Raw genomic sequence first — 18586 nt, forward strand, 5'->3', positions numbered from 1 at the left:
CTTTTGTGTATGACTTCCCATGTACTTTACAGTTCTGTTCTCATGGTATTCATACATTGGGACCATACTCTGTCTATTATTTCAAGAGCACTGACTCAGAGGAGAAGCCTGCTGCTTTCTTGGGAAGCTTTCATTGCCAAGCAGGCGAGGTTAGCACTTCCTTTTTTTTTATCCTCACCCGATTTTTCTTCAGATAGAGTGGGAGGGAGGGGGGCTGAGAGAGAGAGAGAGAGAGAGAGAGAGAGAGAGATCCACGTGAAAGGGACACATTGAGTGGCTGCCACCAGCATGACCCAAACAGTGCCGGGGACAAACTGCAACTGAGGTACATGCCCTTAGCGGGAATCGAACCCGGGTCTCTCCGGACTGCAGGCCAACACTCTAACCGCTGAGCCAAACCGGCCAGGGTGGTTAGCACTTTCATTTCATCTTCTGGTCAGTTGCTGTAGCAGCAAGGTCAACAGGAATGTCACTAACACCACTGCCGCCTCATCACCACTCAGAGCCGGGTAGAAATTTCCCAGCGGAATGAGAACAAGTGTGAATCAGGCTGGGGAGTAGAAAAACTATGGCCACCGTAGCACTTTCCAATATGTGTGCTTTACAAAATCATGTATTTTTTTGTAATTCTAATTACAAAGCAACTGCTGTGTGTGCCTTGCTTCACTCTTTCATTCTCCACAGCCTGGCTCTACTTTTTTTTTTAATCAGTTTTTTTTTTAAATATATTTTTTTCTTTCTGTATTTTTCTTTATTGATTTTTATAGAGAGAGGAAGGGAGAGGGAGAGAGAGATAGAAACATTGATTGGCCGCCTCCTGCATGCCCCCCAGTGGGGATCTGGCCCACAACCTAGGCATGTGCCCTGACCGGGAATCGAACTGGTGACCTCTTGGTGCATGGGTTGATGCTCAACCACTGAACCACACCAGCCGGGCTTTTAAATCAGTTTTTACCTTCCCAATGTTTTTATTTTAGAAGACTTCTAAAGCACCAGAAATAGATTTAAAAAAAATAACAACACGCGCGCGCACACACACACACACACACACACACACACAAAACACACCCAAGTTGAAGATGAACATGCTTTAAAGAAAGATCATTATACTCCCATAGTACTTCAAGGCAGTCTTTTCTCCAGCATTTCTTATGCTCAGTTGCAGTGAGTTTTACTGGAAGTAAAACTGAAGCTGCAGCTAGATGAGGGCTCTCGAGGGTACGCCCAGTCTCCTAAGGTGATAACTGTTTGTACTACGGGAAAGTTTTATTTCTTAGAAGTGAATTTTATTAAATATTTACATGCTATTAAAACATTAATCACTTGTAGTAATTTACTTGTAAGTACCCTCTAAGGAAGGTTCGTATTATTTTTTCCATTTTATAGATGTTCAAATTGAAGTCTAGATAGTGGGATCATCAGCAAGTTACATAAGTGATGATAATGAAAAAGATATTGAGATTATCTGTTCTGTTAGATTATCATATGGTTATTTTAAATTATCAACATGCATATGTTTGTAGAATAATAAGAACTATTACTACTGTAACTATTAGAATGAAAAGTAAAGAAAGTAAAAATAGGTAAATGGAGAGACAAAAGTTGAATTTCAGATTTGAGTTTGAGTCTGTTAGGTTGCATATCACCAAAAATGTCTGTTTATTATAGTATATAGAGGTATACACTAGATATTAGATACATAGGAAACAAAAGATGTTGTTTGTGGCCTGCTTTAGTTCTTTTCCACTGACAAGGAAAATTGAGCATCACTACTGATGGAAAACATGGAAATACAGTACTTGGCAATAGAATACCTTATTCCTTTCTCTACTGCTGACTAGCAGGTGAAATGTAGTCATTATTGGAAAATGAACCACTCTTTTCATTATAAATCCTCACACATCCTTTCCATCATTCTTTTTCTTACCTCCTAGTTCTCGTTTTTGTTCTCCTTCTTTCTCTTATTTTTTACCCTTTTACTTACCTCATTCACTTGCATTAGTATAAATGAATCTACAGATTTGAAATTTTAAGCAAAAGTTTCTTTCAACTATGGTATGTGATACTCATAAATATAAATCCTATGGCAAACAGCAGTCTGGATTGACTTTCCCTAGTGGCGGTTCTGCAACTACCTTCTGTTTTATTCTCTTCTCCTCTGTTGTCCTCATTGTCCTAGTGGTTGTCATTGCCATCGTCGTCGTCGTCGTCGTCGTCGTCATCATCATCATCATCATCATGTGAATCTTTGGGAAGCTTCCTAGCTACTTAAATGGAACTCACTATCTAAAAATGTGTGTTATGTAATTCTCCTCCTGTTTTTTCCCTATTATTTTTTTTTTCTTGAAAATCCCTCACAATTACATGTGCTATCTGAAATCTTCTGTGTGAGACTGGTTCTTTGTAGCTTGGCTTTTCCCCCCTGTGTGTTAGTATTTGGTTTGTTGTGAATTTTGTTTGTATTTTTTGTTTCCACTCATCTTACGAATTTCTATTTCATTTTTATTTTTCCCCAATCAAGACATTTACTGAGGGAACAGGAAAGTAAAATGTTGCAGAGTTTATATGTATTTTGTTATTTGTCATCTTTAATATTAGGAAGTTTACATTTTATTTAGTTGGAAGACATGATGGATGACATGAGCATGGATAAATACCTAAATACCTAGAATCACTGTGTATGTATACTGGATATTTACCATTGCTGAAGCCTTCTTTCTTAATCTCTCCAGGAAAGAAAGGAGAGGCTATCCAGATTTGAGTCTATTCGCCATTCAATTGCTGGAATAATTAGGTCTCCAAAATCTGCTCTGGGCTCTTCAACAGTAAGTAGGATAAACTCTGTGTACTACTGAAAATAGTCATTGTCTAGCTCTTTCTGATATACCAATGAATATCATATATAAATTTACCCTTGCAAATGGAAAAGTAAGTACAGTTGTCCCTCGCCACTCCGCGCTTCGACGTTTGTGGCTTCACTCTATCGCGGTTATTTCAAATACAATACTGTACTATCTTATATTTGCAAAAACTGCAATAGAGTGAAGCCGCAAAAGTTGAAGTGCGGAGTGGCGAGGGACGACTGTATATAAATAAAGAATCCTACTTTGTGGAAATTTATTTATCGTGGTAGAATCTGGAACTGATTAACCGCGATAAATGAGGGCCAGCTGTACATATTTTAACTTTTTGTATGTATGTGAGTCTGTACCTGTATGTATATAATAAAACCCTATGTAATATTGATGTGGGGAGGAAAGAAAGAAAATTGTATTATAGACATACTGTACTACAAATAAATGTTACAGGCAACATTTTATGAACTTTGGTATTCTATTAGAAGAATAATATAAACAAATCTCTGTTCCAGTGAAGAATTTTTATAATACAGATTATTGTATATGCATTTTTTTCATGTGTTATTTTATATGTGTGTACATATTTTTTAGAACATTAAATTATAAGATTGAAATCTGGTTTTAAAAAAATTATTATTTATCTAATAAAGTTGTAAACATTGGAACAGCATAGAATGGTTTAAAAATAAGTTTATTGTGATAGAAAATTTATCATCTTAAGCATTTTAAGTATACAGTTCAGTTAAGATGATAAATTTTCTATCACAATAAAATATTTTCAAACCATTCTGTGCTGTTCCAATGTTTACAACTTTATTAGAAATCTGTTTGAAATTTGGGTTTGGCATATTATGAGTAGTGGCTATAGCCAAGCAAGATTGAAAAAAAAAAAAAATTCTTATCCCTTTTACATAATAAACATCTAAAGTATTTTTTCATTTCATTACCTATAAAACTTAATTATCAAACTTTTTATTCTAGCAATGCCTTATTGACAGTAGAGCTTCACAATGATATCTTACTGAATGCTGGTCAACACAATGTTCAATATAAATAATAGCATGCTCTTCCCCCATTTCTCTAGGTTTCTACATAATAATGTCTTAATATTCTTTCCTACTTTTTAAAAGTTTTCCTGTTTCAGACAATGTGACCTAGTCTTATTTAGAAAAAGAAAATATTTCCTAACTGTAGATTAGTTCAATTTTCATTTTCATTTTAGATTTGTTAGAATTCATTTTTAGCATGTAAAACATGTCCCCATGTGCATTTCACTCTAGCAACAATCTTTTATACACAAGGAAGGTAATTAGCAGGTATTTTAACAACAACAACAAAAAAGAATAAAATTACATTTTTATATAAGAGAGATTTTCTTACTTAAATGTCAGCCTTTGATGTTGGCATTGTCACTTCCCATACATAGAAGTTCTGTGGGAGTAGGGAGGAAGCTGTGAACAATGCAGACCTCTCATGTGGCATTAAATAGCAAATGAAAAAAAATAATCAGAAGTAAAGGTGACATGATAGAGTAAATCTCTTTCAAGGTCCATTTCTTATTCTTATTTTCTTAAGTAATTGGTTTATAGTTTTACAGATAAGTAGTAGTTCATGGAACTCAAAATAAGTATAAGAGACTTGATTAAGAATTTATGACAAGTTCTAGAGACTGTAGCAGGACAGTTTTGCATAACTTTTATTTGACTAAAAAGTTGTTGAGATGAAATATTTCAAAAGTTTCAAAAAATAAAAATAGATTTTGAAATGTTTCAATACTTCAGTTAGCTTTTCATAAGATCACTTAACATTGAAACAAGTCCATGAACTAAATGACATAGTTAAATAGTCAGAACTCACCTTTATTTCACTTTGGTCAGAGGACCTTTGCCGGCAACTAATAGCTGTTTATTGGTGATTTCTAATTTATGAAAAGTGCCCCCTTAGATTTTTATGTGCTGTAAGATCAAGCTTGACTTGAGTAAAATGTTTTACATACTTGAGAACCAAAGCCCATGACAAACTCAAGGTTTTCTTCAGCTTTGTTCTTAGATGTAAAGGTAGGAGAGTGGGATTTAGACCTTCAGAAATTTAGAGCTTCTAGTGACAAATACGAATTTGTGATTGTGGAAATGGGCTAATACTCCACATGTTTGTTTTCCCCATAACCTAGGATGCTGAGAACCTGGTGCCCTCCAGACAGGTGTCTAGGAGAGCAACAGTGACCGAGACTTCACATTACATACATTGCTTTGAAGCTCATAGTTATGGGAACTTCAGCTTTTGGCTCTAAGTCAAGGTTGATGAGAAGATGAGAGAGGTTTTTGTCTTTTAAGACACAGATTTACATCTAGAAACAGAGAACTCCAGTTAGCTCATTATGATGGAGTTATATAGGGTTGGCTATCCTAAAAGTATCACAGTCTTAATGAATTAATGGTGTAAAGCATAACTTTTTAAATATCTGAAGGTATTTACATGTTATTTTCTTCATTTAAAAGTGGTCTTTACCTTATTCTTAAATACAGTTAGTAAATTGACAGTGATTGATATTGGTAAGCCTTTGGTATTTACAAACTGCCTTTTCCTGAAATGAATTGAAATACCTTTCCCATAAAATATTTATTTCATTTAGATATACATTATGATCTGTTTTTTAAAATAAATTACCAACATCCTTAAAACCATGAAATGCCTATTGCATCTAAGAAAATGTTCCCTCTGTAATTGAGAATTCTTGTGAATGTTCACTTCCTCACTGTCCAGTGATCACATTCATATCTTCATGATGAAGGCAATTATTATTTCCATCAGTTAAGTGCCCTTTGGTATTTCCTGATTTATTAGAAATCTCATGACCTAAAAAGATGGAGGCAGTCTGTGGTTTATGAGGTGGTGTTACACTATGAATAAATGTACACAACTATTTCTCTAAGGCAGTGATTCTCAACCTTCCTAATGCCGCGACCTTTTAATATAGTTCCTCATGTTGTGGTGACCCCCAACCATAAAATTATTTTCATGCTACTTCATAACTGTGATTTTACTTCTGTTATGTCTTAGGTGACCCCTGTGAAAGGGTTGTTTGACCCCCAAAGGGATCGCGACCCCACAGGTTGAGAACCACTGCTCTAAGGCATTGGGTAACCTACTTAAATGGAGGAGGAGTTTTTTTTCCTCTCAAATACATAGGTAACTAAGGTCTTGAGACTTAATGTGAATGTGAAGGTTTCAGGTGTTAAAGCATGATAATCTAAGCTGCATAACAATTTAGGCACTACCTAATCAGAATTATTATTATTATTATTTTGACATAGTGCTTTTTAGGGTATTCTAATTTGGTAAAAGTAAAATAGAAGTGAAATTTTAAGTTACTATAAATATTTTTTTCTCTATAAAAAAAAACTTTACAACATGGTATAGTTGACCTTTGACAAAAGTTTTTGATTTTGTAAAAGTTCAGTTTATCAATTTTTCTTCAGTGGCATATGCTTTTGGTGTCATAGCTAAAAAACAAAACAAAACAAAACAAAACCAAAAACCAAAAAAAACATTGTCTAATCCAAGGTCATGCAGATTTTTACCTTTGCTTCTCTTTGAGAATTTTATAGTTTTAGCCCCTGCGTGCAGGTCTCTGATCCATTATGAGTTAAATTTTGTATTGGTGGTTTTCTTTTTATTTACAGAGAGAGAGAGAGAGAGAGAGAGAGAGAGAGAGAGAGAGAGAAAGGGAGAGAGAAATAGAAATATCCGTTTGAGAGAGAAACATTGATCGGCTGCCTCCTGCACACCCCTCACTGGGGATCGAGCCTGCAACCTGGGCATGTGCCCTGACCAGTAATTGAACTGGGACCTCTCAGTCCATGGGACGACACTCAATCCACTGAGCTACACTGGCTGGGAGAGTTAGTTTTTATATATAGTGTGAGACAGAGCCCCATATTTAAGTCTTTGTCTGTGGAAGCATGTTTAATTTAGAATATTAAAAAAGCAACAACTGTTTCTGTACTCAATTGAACATACAAAAATTGGAACTTTAAAGCATAATTTTAGATAAAAGTAAAGCAACTACTTGGCATTATATCTAGGGACATGAAAGTAGAATTAGTCATAATAATATTCCCTTTGGACTTGCATCACTGTTTATGTAGTGTTTTAAACAGAGTGGCCAAAATGTAGAATTACCTTTGAAGACAGTTTAATAGATCACTTCAATGAACAGTCTTGACGGAAGGAAGAATAAAAGAGAATTAGCTGATAGATGAATTTGGCTTTAACTGAATATAGTATTTGATGGTAGGTGTCTAATATGTATTGTCATGATCAGAGTAGTATTTTAATATGTTACATCAGCTGCAGGTGTGTCATCTTTTTTTTTAATAACCTATGAGTACCTCTGGTCACTGAGACCTGTTCCACAAGCAGCATCTTCCCATGCTACAGGAAGTTTTAATTTTGCTTTGAGAACTGTTTCTCAGAGACTGCTTCTGAAGTCAAGGCAAGAGTGTTAGATAGGATTAATTGCGTAATCTGAAAATCTACTGGCAATCTTGAGGGTCTGTTTACATTGGAAGACTTTTTTTTAAGCCCTAAACTGAGGATATGTTTTTAAATTGATGTGAGAGAGAGGGGGAGGAAGAGGGAGAGAGAGAGAAACATCTATGTGAGAGAGAAACATTGATCAGATGCCTCACAACCCGGGATTGAACCAGCAACCTGGGTATGTGCTCTCACTGGGAATCGAACCCATGATTCTTTGGTGAATGGGACAACTGAGCCACACTGGCCCTGGTTCTATTGGAAGTCTTTTAAACCACAGTATTTTTACTGAGATGTGATCTAATCATGTCAAGAATCGGTCCTTCTCCAGAGTCATCTCTTTACTGGAGAATTTCTATAATAAGTGGTTGAGCAAATAACTTGGGGCTCCATCTTATAACCCCTTGTGAGTACTAGTTTTGTCACTAATCCATGGAGTATGTAACATCCCTCTACTAATGTTCTTTAAAATATTTTTAGAATATTTTAAATATTCTAAATATTTCAGAATAAAGAACATTGTGGTCCAAATAACTGTTATTTTTAGACATTAGAAGAAAGTTTAATTATTTAACTCTTGTGTTCTTAAAATTCATATTTTTCTACTCTATTTGCATATATGTTTTTAATTTTTGAATCACTTGCAAGATTTTAGAAAGTAAAAATATTGGAAAATAAAGATATGCTTTCATTATATAGAATAATATGTATTATGATTTGCTTAGTTGCTTCCTTTTAGAAAATTAGACAATTATAATTCAGCCATGTTTTACTTACACATTTGTTATAATGTTAATGTTATAATGCTTGGCTTCCACCATTGGCATAGGGCAATGTGTTTTTTTTTTTAATGCATCAAGTGCTTGTGTTTTTTATTGTTCTCCTTCAAGTCTAGCAAAGCAACTTTTCACTTACTCTAACAAGACGTGCTATTTAATTAAGGTTGAATATTATATATTTTAAACCTTAGTTGTCTTCTTTTAGTCTTAAAGTCTTAATGCCCCTGCTCCTTTCTGCCCAGACTAAGATATAGAAAAACAACAAACAGGGAAAATAAAAATTAAATTTTTCACATCATATCATTGCTACACACTCCTCTATGGTCAAGCATGTTTAGAAAGACTAAATAGTATGCTCAGAATTGCAAATTTTGAATTGCTAGCATTATCATAATGTAATTTTTAAGAAGGGCTTATTGGGATTTATTTTCTATAATTTTACGGTATAGGGAGCAAACCTATTCTTTTCTATCTTTGCCCAAATGATTAAAACAAGTGACCCAGATCATGTCAGACTGAAACTGAATTCTATACAAACAATTCCTACTTGATGATGCATGTTTAAATTTGTGGAAATATAATGTACTGACATATTAGAATGGTCTACTAATAATTTTAGTTGAGATGTGTATATGAAATTAGCACCTAATACAGCTAATTGACTCAAATATATTATTATTGATATTGTGGCACTAAGGAGAGAATATTTGAAACTGAAAAAATAAAACTGGAGGAAAAAGTGCAGTGAAATGATCAGATAACAGGATTAATGAGAGTCACAAGCACAACTGGAAAAGGCTAAAGGATAAAAATAATAAAGAGGGAAAAACCATTACTAATAAAAAGAAGATGAGGAAAGAAACTAAAGAAACAGGTCTTCCTTTTTTTTTTTTTTTAAGCGGAAATCAAAAGATATTGGAGAAAGCAGGGGTGTTAGATAAAAAATGAAAGACTTTTAAGAAAAGATATTTTGCTAGCGATAGTGTCTCTTAAGGGAGATCAAGAAGGTGCACAAAAAGCCAGTCAAGGAAATGGGAAGTTGTGGAACTAAGGTAATATTTGAGTTTGGTCGAGTTGCCTGTCTTTTAAAATACAATTTAGAAAGAACCGTATAAGAATGAGAATCTCTGATCAGCATTCTGCCTAGTCATTATGCTAGACAATAGTTATATCAATACCTAAAGACTAAACTCAGGTTCCCCAAAAGTACAAAAAAACTTGTTCATTAAGACATTTATGAATGAGAGTTTTGTGCTAGTTTTATTGTGGAGAGTAAACAGAAGGTAAAGTATCTTTATTTTGGTTAATGATACTAGTGCATGAAAAAAATTATCTGTTCTACTTTACTGCTAAACAATTAGAATTTGTAGAATTAATATAGGCCGTAGTGCCTGTTATAGATAGAACCACTGCTCTAATTAACTTACATCCTGCTTGTCGAGCCTGAAGGTAACTAATTGATCATGAAGATCAAATATCCAGAATAGTTTTTAATGTTTTTTTATTGTTTTGAGAAGTAACTCATTCAGTCTATTCAAAATGTAACTAGAAATTTGAAAGTGGCAGGAAGAACATTATTATTCATGTTTTCATTTTATGTTAAATGTTTGTTCAGCTGTTAAACTCTAAATGGCATAAAATAGACTTTTTCTATGTATGGTTACATTTCCCTTTCCACTGAAAATAGCTTTTACTACTCTCAGGCAGATTCCCATTTAGGAGACCTATATTTCCTACCATTTGCAAGTGTTTGGTAATTCTTTTACTTCTGATTGTATGGCATGTAATTCTTAATGTCCTCCTAAAATTTCCCAGTGATATATAACTTAAAACTCAAAGGGGTCTTTGTATAATTTTTTTTTTCTTTATTGATTTTAGAGAGAGAGGAAGGGAGAGGAAGAGAGAGATAGAAACATCTATGAGAGAGAACATCGATTGGCCACCTCTTGCTTGCCCCACACTGGGTATTTGGCCCAAAACATGGGCATGTGCCCTGACTGGAATCGAACCATCAACATCTTGGTGCATGTGCTCAACCACTGAGCCACATCGGCTGGGCTGTCTTTGTATAATTTTTGAGAAATGTTTAAAATCCTGTAAGTTACTTGTAGTTACCCCAGTATATTATTAAGCTACATTTGAAATAATCATTTATATTATTAAATTAATAACTAAATTTATATAAAAATAAAAAAGAGAATTAAATGTCATATTTATGGTTATTAAAGATTCATAAAGCCCCGCTGGTGTGGCTCAGTGGTTGAGCATTGACCAATGTCCTGAGAGGTCGCTGGTCCAGTTCCCGGTCATGGCACATGCCTGGGTTGGGGGCTCCATCCCCAGTAGGGGGTGTGCAGGAGGCAGCTGATGGATGTTTCTCTTTCATCTATGTTTCTGTCTCTCTCACTCTTTTCCTTCCTGTCTCTCCAAAAAAGTCAATAAAAACATATTTTAAAAAAATTTTAATGTTTGTGTTAAAGTTTTATTTAGCCTTTTCAAGATTATTGAGAGGTTTACTTGTATGTTTTCCATTGTTTTATTTTAGTTTCTTTTAAAATGTTTTATTTTATTTTTTATTCATTTGTTGTTGACAGTATTACAGATGTCCCCCAAGCTCCTGCATGCCTTCCTCTACCCAGGTGCTTAATTTTAATAGAACCCAGACTTTGATTTATTTGTAACACTTTATCTTTGCCTCTCAAAAAGGAGCTCATCTTGTACTCACGTGTTTGAGATAAAGGCATACAAATCTTCATTACATACTTAGAATTAGCCTGAACCTATTAGGGCTAGGAGAAAACAAAGGCCTATTACACTTTTCCCCAAATGTTTTTATTTTTTACTACCGGCTCCTTATTGCCTCTTCATTTAAACCAATCTTTATATTTCACTAAGCCCAGCATGTTTTTGCTGGAATAATCTTTAATAACAAGGCCCAGGGAAAAATAACTCGTGAAAGAGTTAGCCGGGTCAATCAGAAAAGCTTGTCTTATTAAGTATAACTTACTAACTTTATTGGATTAACTATAACTTTAAAAAAGAAGGCTTCCCCTCTACCATATCTTTGGCAAAAATCTTAAGCAACTTATCAAGAAGGAAAAAAATCTTTTTCCACTGAGGCTTAAAAAGATGTGATATTTGAGGTAAAAAGTCATTAAGACAAGCTCATAGGATGTTGGATATTGTTGCTGATACATCCTACATTCTATTACTATTGAGCCTGCAAAATTATATTGGAATTTCATTAAAGTCATATTAATAAAAATGTTTCTTCCAATGCTTCCGGAGAAGTCCCTGAAATATCTGATAGACCCAGATAGAGGCTGTCTGACCTTTCCCTGTGAATATGTGTGAATACATATGTACACATATATACTCATAATAACTTCAGCCTACATTTTCTAACAGTATTGTCGAGGGGCCGGGGAATAACAGATCTCTAAGCTTCCCTTCCTACACAAAAGAAGCTAATAAACCCAAAGAACTGGAGTGTAACCTTATGAAATAGCAATACAAGTTTCATCTTATTATTTAAAAAAACAAAACAAACTTAAATGTTCTTTGAGGATGATTTTTTCCCCCCAAACATATTTCACACCTCACATCCTCCAATGAATTTCTCAGAGTATTAGCTGAGCTTTTGTACTTCAAATACCCATCAGGCTTAATGAATTCTCCAGGTTCTCCATTCTCTCTATTCTAAATAAATCAAATTTGGGAGGACAGGTTGAATAGGACAAGAAGTCAAGCACCTGAGTTTCTTGTTTGTGATGCTTTTCTGTTATATAGACCCCTTTGAAAGATAATGATGAAAACAAGTTCTTTGTAAAGAAGTGACACTGAATTTCTTATTTTATTGATTTTTTTCCAGAAAAAAAAATCAATGAAACATTTTACCACAGGCGAGACTTGGAAATATTTCTATTATAGTAAAAATTTTAGTATTTACTATAATGAGATGCGCTGTGATAAAATATTGGAAAAGAAATATTTAACCACTTAACTACCTACTTTAAGAACTATAAACTATTAGTATAGTATACACAAAGTTAATTTTGTGTAGATAATGCATTTGTTTTTAAAAACAATATATATGTACCTTTTATAGTTGTGGCTTATTCTTTATATAATTTGTGCTTTAAACCTACTTTTGGGGAAAAGAATGTATGTGTTTAGGGAAACACTATATCATAATTAGTATTAAAAGAAAAATGCTTATTTAGTTTGCAAAAAATTTCCATGTATAGTTATGCCATATATGTATTTATTTTTATTAAAAAATTTTTTTTTCTTTATTGATTTTCAGCGAGAGAGGAAGGGAGAGGGAGAGAGAAATAGAAACATTGATGAGAGAGAACATCAATTGGCTGCCTCTTGCATGCCCCCCAATGGGGATCAGGCCCACAACCTGGGCATGTGCCCTGACCGGGATTTAAACTGGTGACCTGTTGGTGCATGGGTTGATGCTCACCCACTGAGCCACACCGGCCGGGCAACCATATATGTATTTAAAGAATTAAAAATGTCATAAGTGGTTGATATAGCAACCCAAGTGTGTACTCTTCTTGAAAGTCTATTTGATAACTTTCAAGGTTCCTTTTTTAAATCAATAGGATGAGTTTTGGATACTATAAAATGAAAGTTTGACCAGTAAAGTTTGAGCCTCTTCAGTGGTACAAATCAGTGTAGGCAATCTTCAAAGCTAGTTTTCATTACCACAAAGATACCATACTTTGTCCCTATATGCCATTCATAATATTAGCCTGAAAAACCCCATGTGTGAAAAATTTGCCTTTCATTTATTATTAATTCTAATTTTCCCAATTTATAAATTAAATAGGCATTGTGCATATCGTATTTTGAGAACCTACAGAGTTAATTCTAAACACATTATTGTACTTTAACCTATAAAGTAAAGTACTCTTACTATCTGGGACAATTTAGTTCCTGTGGATGATTAAAAACAAACAAACAATTTTTACTTGTAATCATAAAATGTGTGATTCTATTATCAATTAGAAACATTTCAAGGAAATATAGTCAGCTCTTAGTTATCTCTGATATTTGGCCTTAGCATTCGGCCTCCTAAAATAATGGATAATTTGCTTTTCCCGCCATGCTCATGGCTTATAGCCTTTCCTTGTTTTTGCCACATTTGTAATTACATGTTGGTGGTTTTCAGTGGTGTTCTTCTTCCTAAGGTTTTATCTACCAATGCTGTACAGGATCAGGACCATCCAGCCACAGGGCAGAGGTAATGGTTAAGGCAGGGAGGGGAACGAGGATAAGAATGGGAAGGCACAGCGGCAAGGCAGCATTGAATGAAGCCAAACGTAGACCCAGGAACATATGACGTGACAGTACACGGCCTGTGTAATTGAGAGTTAAATTCATAAAAAGAAATAACTTTTAATTTAAATAAAAATGAAGTTTTGTGATAAATTTCCTGATAATAACTCCCCCCCACTTTTTTCGTAATTCTCTGGTTGATGAATTTTAAATATATGGATTTGTTTTATATGTTGAAGACTAAATATTCATTCTAAATGCTGATATTGTGTGTACCTATGTATGATAGATAAAAAATAACAAATCAACCTAAAATATTGAAGGCTATGTATTTGTGCTAAATTTTAACAGCAGTTTTCCATGAGATATTTCTTTAAAAATTAGGAAAATTTCAGATTCATCATATAACTTTTCATTGGTCAGTTAAAGGGAGGAGCATATGTAAGAGGTATTTGTGATTGCTTTGCATTTTACTAGAAAAAAATTGCTATTTTTTTTCTAATTTAGTTTTTTTCCCCCCCAATATTTGCTCAAGTTCTGTGATACGATCCCCATAAGTGAGAAGCCCCTGGCAGAACAGGAATGGTACCATGGTGCAATTCCCAGAATAGAAGCGCAAGATCTGTTAAAACAACAAGGAGACTTCTTGGTGCGAGAGAGCCATGGGAAACCTGGTGAATATGTCCTTTCTGTATATTCTGATGGACAAAGGAGACACTTTATCATACAATATACTGATGTACGTTTCTAATTTAGTTTATATGTATATTCTGATGTAGTTACATTGTGGTATAATAGTAATAAAATGATGAATAGTTTTTGATAAATGCCTGTAACACTTAGAGTTTAGTACTTAATTTTTTTTGCTGAATTCCTTAAATATAATGCTTCTAAAACTCACTAAAATGTTAATCTTATTAAGGAAATATGTAATTTAAAATACTGTAAATTAAAAATAGTTGTTACAAATTTGAATTAATTTCAAATGCATAACTATTTAAAATACTTGAGTTAAATTTGAGCATTAAAGATATTTTAAATTAAAAATAGAAATAATGTGATTATCATAATATTTTTCCTGGAAAATTTTAATTATGAATTTTATGCTCTTGAAATGTGCCCTTGAAATTGGATTCAAAAGCAGTATCATGAGAGACTTCTGAAGAAATATTTTATTAAATAGTGATAATAAAATTCCTTAATGAGCCTGACTGGTGTGGCTCAGTGGACTGAGAGTCATCCCAAGGACTGAGAGGTCCTGGTTCTATTCCTGGTCAGGGCACATGCCTGGGTTGCTGGGTCAATCCCCAGTAGGGGGCATGCAGGAGGCAGCTGATCAGTGTTTCTCTCTCACATCGATGTTTCTATCTATCTCTCCCTTCTCTCTCTCTAAAAAAAAAAAAATCAATAAAAACATTTAAAAAAATTCCTTAATGAGTGGGATAATGATAGTTGAATGGCTTTATGATTCATTTAGGATTAAGGTTTTCTTTCTTTTATGTATAATATATTGTTTGTTGGCGTTAATAAACCATAAATAAAAATTGATGACAAATTTAAAAAGGATCAATTAATATTGCTTGTTCTAATACTAATACATTTATTAAAATTTATTTAAGCACTGCTAAGCTATGTTTTATGTTTGTTACATTCTTTTATTAAGCTTTAAGAAACATATTTTAATGCACTATTTAATGCAAAGGATGACATGATTAACAATGCATCAGTCTTTTATTTTTTTGGTACATGCCTCTAGAGGGAACCAAACCCGCGACTCTCTGGTTCGCAGGCCGACGCTACAGCTGCTGAGCCAAATCGGCTAGGGCTCAATCTTTTATTTTATTTATTTATTTTTGTTAATCCTAACTCAAGGATATTTTTTTCAATTTTTTTTTTTTTTAAGAGAGAGTGGAAGGGAGGGAGGGAGGAAGGTGGGAGAGAGAAAAAGAGACATTGATTGGTTGACTCCCCCATACCTCCTTACTGGGTCAGGTATATGCCCTTGCCTGGGAATTGAACCCATGACCGTTCGGTGTGTGAGCTGACTCTGTAACCATTGGGCACACTGGCCAGGGCTGTTTATTAAGCTTTAAAAGATGAAGAGCAATCTCAAAATGTTGTTTAACTTTACACACCAAGAAATTTTAATGTTTTTGGCATATGAAGGAATTGCTGCCTCTATATGTCATTTTCCACTCCATTATTTCAAATGGCAAGCGTTTTCAAGCTGCCAGCTTATAGAATTTCACTTTTTGTTTAGGCACTAGAGTGATATTAATTACCATACAGTAGATTGAACCATTATCATTGGATAAATCTCAGAGGGGTTCTTAAAAGAGATACATTGAGATATATTTCAATGTATCTTTCTAATCTATTTGTAATTCTGAGATGAAATTCATATACAATGAAAGTAAGCATTTAAAAGTATACAGTTCAGTGGAATTTACTATATTCACATCTAGTAACTATATTTAAATGACAGTAGATGCCGTTCAGATGGGTTAAAAGAAATAAGTCCACTAAAAATATGTATTATAACTTTCACCTTATTAGTTAATTTTGCATAGAATTCACCTTAACTTGATAATCATATTTGCTTACTCATACATCAGAGTTACTGTTTCTAGTAGTAAGTCATTCCTTATTTCCTTGTCAAACTATTTTATAATTTGTATGTGCCTTTATAATGCATGTAGATAAGCTTTCCTATAACAAGCTGCGACCATGCTGACAATATTTATAAAATGGTATGAGAATTGTATAGGAAAAATCATAGGTCAAGTATAAACTAACTATAATTGATTAAAATGTTTCTTCTATAATCTCTAAAACTTACTATTTTTTATATGGGTTATACATAAAATAAGACAAATATTTTTTCTATTACCATCTCTAGTAACTATAGGAATTTAAATTAGTATTCTTAGTAATGAAATAGAAAATGTCTTTGTAAATTATAACTTGTCTTTAATATTGCCATTTTGTTTTAAGTGACTAAAGCAAATAGCTAATATATTCTAAAAATAAGACATTGTTTCAAGTTCACATTTTAAGATTTTATTAGACTTTCTTCTGTCATTGAAATTTTCAAAGATCTCTACTAAGATGAGAGTGCTTGCATTTCTGTAAATGCCTCAGGTTTTCCACTGCTTAATTTTATTTAGTTCATGCTCACTATATAATGTTGAGCTCTTAAGTCCATTGAAAATAGGAGTTTGAAGGTGGTATAGACTAGGATTTTAAAATTCTTTTTCATATGTGTAGGTGAATCTCCTAAAATTACCCCTTTCCTTCCTCATATACCTGTTGCCTAGAGGGGGTCAATAAATGGGCAAATACATTAGCAGATATTTAATGATTGCCTATCATATCTAATCAAGGAGTTTATAATCTAGTAGTAGATTATAAAAGCTGTACATAAATGACAGGATAGGTGTCCTAAGAGAGTAAGACATAAAAAATATGGAATTTTAGAGAATGGGTTCTAATACCAGCTCTTCACTTTATAAACTCTATGCTTTGGGAAAAAATAGGGTTAATAGCTTATACAGCTTTGTGAGAATCAAATTAGTGAATATATACTTGTAAGGTGTGGAGTGCTATGCAAATATTAGGTAATTTTACCATTGATGACTGTACTTGAGAAAAAATACAAATATTTGTAAGAAATATCAATGGAATTGGAAAAATTAATTTTTTTGTTTCTATGAGATTTATTTGTGAAATTTAAATAGTAATGAAAGTGCTTTAGAATTTATATACATACTCACTTTATTGTGATAATGTGGAATCAAACGTACAGTATCTCTGAAGCATACCTGTATTCAGTTTTGAGGTATTTATTAATCACCTCTAATGTTATTTTTAGCGATATTGCCTCTGTCAACCAAAGTCTAGGATTGAAAGTATTTTGAAGCTTTATTTTTGTATGCATGTCACAGTTACTTCTTCTTTTTTTTTTTTTTTTTTAATCCTCACCCGGGGATATTTTTCCATTTTTTGTACAGATAAAGTGGGGGGGAGAGAGAGAGAGAAACATCGATGTGAAGGGACACATCGAGTGGCTGCCACCCGCATGACCAACCAGGGCCGGGGACAAACTGCAACCGAAGTACGTGCCCTTAGTGGGAACCGAACCCGGGTCTCTCCAGACCGCAGGCCGACGCTCTAACTGCTGAGCCAAACTGGCCAGGGCTACGTCTTAACATGGTGTGAAATTCTGCCATTATGACTGAACAAGATGAACACTGTCAATTTTTACATTTTGACTACTCTAGCAGAGGTCATCTGTTGTTTTAGCTAGTTCAAGTAAGAAGAACTGTACCTTTTATTGGACACCAACATATTAATTTCACAAAGCTAGATATATTGAACATATCTAAGAGTCTCTGAATCTAAGTGTAATTCTAGTGTTACTTACTGACCTATTCCTTAGTTACCAGCTCGTTTATGGTATTTGATGTAAAATGATATTTATAGTTTGTACCTAAAACTGTTTATTTTGGGTCATAAATATTGATATATTTTCATAGAGATTCCAATAGCTTTGTTCCATTTGATAAGTAAATATATGTTAATCAAATCTTTGCATATGATAAAACAGAAAATACATATGATAAAACAAAAGTACTCAGAAAGAAATTTTTATGCTATTATAGGAAAGTGCCAATTCATATTTCTCTAAGTTGTTTATTTGACACATATTTGCTAAACCCTCATTTTTGCCAAGTACCATGTTATGCATTGTAAGGAGATGAAACCAAACAGTGTGTGACCTACTTCTCAGTGAGCTTAAAACTGAGTAGGTGAAATATTAGTAGAATTTATGAATGGAGAAATATTAAAGATACCGAATTAGGATTGATTGAGCCCAGAAATTTTAATTAACATATGGTAATGAATTAAAAATAACAACATAATAAATATTTTTAAATAAAACAGGAAAAAATTCTCTAAAGATATATCATCATCATTTATTTCTTCATTCATTCAATCAGGAAATATTATTTGAGAAAACTGGAGATTGTAATTACCATGTGAAATGTGGGATAGCTCAATGTATTAAATAATCATTCATTCAGCAGATATTTATTGGATTTCTGTCATGTGCTAAATTCCATT

At 33.5% G+C, this 18586-nt stretch overlaps 1 protein-coding gene across 3 annotated transcripts in view; it reads left to right on the forward strand.

Annotated features, from left to right (window-relative positions):
• Positions 1-18586, forward strand: part of FER (FER tyrosine kinase) — a 364169-nt gene that overhangs the window by 151952 nt on the left and 193631 nt on the right. For all 3 annotated transcript variants that reach the window (XM_036278843.1, XM_036278845.1, XM_036278844.1), the window contains 2 exons: positions 2733-2825; positions 13998-14201. In XM_036278843.1, coding sequence (XP_036134736.1) covers positions 2733-2825; positions 13998-14201 — 297 coding nt within the window. The remainder of the gene's footprint in view (positions 1-2732; positions 2826-13997; positions 14202-18586) is intronic.

Source organism: Molossus molossus, unplaced genomic scaffold (assembly GCF_014108415.1).
Source record: "Molossus molossus isolate mMolMol1 unplaced genomic scaffold, mMolMol1.p scaffold_m16_p_3, whole genome shotgun sequence".
Lineage (NCBI taxonomy): Eukaryota > Metazoa > Chordata > Mammalia > Chiroptera > Molossidae > Molossus > Molossus molossus.